Source organism: Neophocaena asiaeorientalis, unplaced genomic scaffold, assembly GCF_003031525.2.
Source record: "Neophocaena asiaeorientalis asiaeorientalis breed wild unplaced genomic scaffold, Neophocaena_asiaeorientalis_V1.1 scaffold43, whole genome shotgun sequence".
Taxonomy (NCBI): Eukaryota; Metazoa; Chordata; class Mammalia; order Artiodactyla; family Phocoenidae; genus Neophocaena; species Neophocaena asiaeorientalis.
Genome location: NW_020173674.1, coordinates 1,612,803 through 1,615,931, shown reverse-complemented (window position 1 = coordinate 1,615,931; position 3,129 = coordinate 1,612,803). Strand labels below are relative to the sequence as shown.

Here is a 3,129-nt window from a genome sequence, read left to right as displayed (position 1 = left end):
CACCTCTCAAGCCCCGCCCCGCCCGGAGGGCTGCGTTCCCCTCTCGAAGGCCCGGTGGAGTCATAAACAGGTGTGCGCCCGGCCAGGAACAGGCGCGCGTGGGAGTGCGCGCCCACCCTGGTCGCCGGGAGGGGCCGGGCGGAGCCGCGCAGGCGCCGAGCTTTGTTAGAGACACTCCCGGGAGCCACGCGCCGGGCAGACAGGCTTCCTCCCAGGGGCCGGGCGTGGGGTGGTGCCCGCCGCGATTGGCCAAACGGGCGGCCCGCCACTGGCTGAAACCCCGGCCCCCGCCCCTCGGCCGCAGGGGGCGGGGCGCGGGTGCAGGTTGGTCGGCGCGTGCTGCTCCCCGGGGTCTCACGCGACCCAGGGACGGGTGCTCTGTGGCCTTAGACCTGCCCTACCCCCAAAGGCGAGCGTGGCAGGGGTCGCACCAGGGACCTGCGGACAGCAGCTTGGGGGTCGGTGCGCACACGGCACCTGCGTACTGCATCTTGGGGGGCGCACTGGACACCTGCTGGGAGCCGGGACCCACTGGGGACCTGCGGACTGTGCCCGGGGGACGGGGTGTGGTCGCGCTCACGGCTTGGTCTTTGCAGGCTGTGTGCGCCAGGGGTTGGACGAAGCGTGGCGGGAGGGCGAGGCAAGGGAAGGAGGGCGTGAGAAAGGAGGCGGCGGCGGCGCGGAGGAGGGTTATCTATACATTTAAAAACGAGACGCCTGCGCCGCGCGGGTAAGACCTGGGGAGCGTCCGACAGCACGCGCGAGTCACGAGCGCCCCACGCTCCCCGGTGCGCACTGCCCGCCACCTCTCGGCCTCCTGCGCCTCGTTGTCTCCGGACCCCAGACGACCTGGCACCACGTACCCTGGGTAGTCGTTTGGCAGCACGGTGCCAGATCGTCGCTGAGGCTTGACCGTCGTTCCTCCGCCCTCGGTTCCTCGCCCCACACCTTCCTGCGGCGCGCAGGGACTCGGAGGAGGCGCGGGGCGAGTGGATGCGGGCGCGATGGACAGCGGCGCGCTGCCCCGGCCCGCGCCCCCTGCGCCTGGTGTCTCGGGCTGCTGCGCCGCTCGGCGGCGACCGGAGTCTCCAGAGCTGCTGCGCTGCAGCCGGCGGCGGCGGCCAGGCGCGGTGGAGACCGGGAGTGGAGCGGCGGCCGTGGCGCGGCGCAACGAGCGGGAGCGCAACCGAGTGAAGCTGGTGAACTTAGGATTCCAGGCGCTGCGGCAGCACGTGCCTCAGGGCGGCGCCAGCAAGAAGCTGAGCAAGGTGGAGACGCTGCGCTCGGCGGTGGAGTACATTCGCGCGCTGCAGCGCCTGCTGGCCGAGCACGATGCCGTGCGCGCCGCGCTGGCCAGGGGGCTGCTGGCGCCAGCCGCGCGCCATCCACTGCCCCACGGGCCACCCGGGGCCGCCGCCGCCTCGCCCTCCTGCGCCTTGTCGTCCCCGGGCCGCGAGCACAGCTCGGAGCCCGGATCCCCGCGCTCCGCCTACTCGTCGGACGACAGCACCTGTGAGGGCGCGCTGAGCCCCGCGGCGCGCGAGCTTCTCGATTTCTCCAGCTGGTTAGGGGGCTACTGAGCTCTCGTCCCAGCAAGGTAAGCGCCGAGAGGCGGGGAAGAGGGAGGGTCGGAGGCAGGGCTGCCGGGCGCGGTGGAGCAAACGGCCTCGCAGCTCGCGCCCCCGAGAGCCCGCGGAGCCCAGCCTCAGGCCCGGGCGATGGCCTGGATTTCGCTCACTCTTCATTTCCCCCAAACTTTTTCAAGCCTGTGCAAGACCAGCGTTTGTTTGTCCGGGATTGCAAAACTTCCCCTCGCTGCTCCGCCGCCGAAGTGGGAGTGGGGAGACGGAGGGGGGCGGCCCTCGGGCGGGTGAGGCCCCAAGGGCTTGCGGATCCGGGGCAGATTCGGGCGCTTGGAGGCGGAGTGACTTTGCATTGCAAATTGCGCGCCGGGCCGGGTGGCAGAAATGAGTCGGCGGGGTGCGGATCCCTGACTCACTGCGGATCCGAGCGCTCGCCCCGCCCCGCCCCGCGCCCTGGCTGGGCCGTACTCCGAAACCGAGGCACCCACGGACCCGAGCTCCAAAATCCACTGAGCAAACGAAACTGCCGGCTCCGCTTGTGGGAGGTGGGGGCGGGGCAGGGCCGGGCTGGGCGGGGTTTCCCGGGCCGGATCCCGCACTAACGCGCGTGCCTATTCCCTCTTCCCTCCTAGCGGCCGCGAGCGGGCTCACCACTTGGGAGCCAGCGCGTTGGAATGGATCACGTTTCCGTCCCCGCCGTTCCCGCGGGCCAAGCCACCACCGAGCCGGGGATCCCGCCAACCCTCCCCGGCCGTCCAGCCTGACCAAGGGCTAGTGTAGAAGCGGCCCAGCCTGACATCAACCGGGCGGCAGCTTCCTCGGACCCCAGCCACCCTGTCCCCGGAGGCCTTCCACTGGAACGGGTCTGCGGCACCAAGACTTGGAGGTTTGAAGGGGAGAGGATTTTATGCCGACACAGATATCTATTCTTTACGCATGAACTTGAACTGCCCAGGGACACTGACAGTATGAACACTTCTTTTTGTGCAAAGAATCCTTAGATTTGGAACCCAATAAAGATTGTCTATTCCCGCCCACTCCCTCTTCCTGGAATTTTTGAACCTGGCCAAGATCTGGACACGCTGCAGCCCTTGAGGGGCAGGGTCCCTGGCGGGTGTCCCCTTGCAGCGCTGCCAGTTGGGGAGAGACCTGTGTCAGAAAACCTGTTTTAGGGAGGGTGGATCTTATAAGTAAATCGGTGCTGTGTATCCGTGGTGTTGGGGGTGCCCACTCCATATCCCGAGGCCCCCCATTTCCCAGGTGAGGGCCCGGTATAGGTGGGAGGTTGGCGGCTTAGACCCCTCCTCTGTGGTCGCGCCTCCTGGGACTCCGCTCCCTCCTCTGTAGGGTGGGCGGGCGGAGAGAAGTGAGGTCTGGGAGTCCAACCTGGTCGCCACCATGCCAAAGCAATTCTCAGGTGCTGTGTGGAGCTGGGAGCTCCTGGCAGGTGGCAGCAGGCTGGCGGGTGGTCCAGGCAGGGCTACTTCACAGTTCGGAAGCTGAGGTCCGCACGCTGCTGACTGGCTCGGGGATCTAGGGCAAGTGC

The 3,129-nt window shown here is 68.6% G+C and overlaps 1 protein-coding gene across 1 annotated transcript; it reads left to right on the top strand.

Moving 5' to 3' along the window:
* The first annotated feature begins 241 nt into the window (after window positions 1-241).
* Window positions 242-2,615, top strand: ASCL2 (achaete-scute family bHLH transcription factor 2). The gene is made up of 2 exons (XM_024749003.1): window positions 242-1,597; window positions 2,216-2,615. The coding sequence occupies exon 1, from the start codon at window positions 1,005-1,007 to the stop codon at window positions 1,578-1,580; it is 576 nt and encodes a 191-aa protein (XP_024604771.1). The 5' UTR covers window positions 242-1,004; the 3' UTR covers window positions 1,581-1,597; window positions 2,216-2,615.
* Window positions 2,616-3,129: the final 514 nt, after the last annotated feature.

Excerpts from the sequence above, each read along its gene's own strand:
- ASCL2 (XM_024749003.1), top strand. The coding sequence starts at position 1,005 with ATGGACAGCGGCGCGCTGCCCCGGCCCGCGCCCCCTGCGCCTGGTGTC.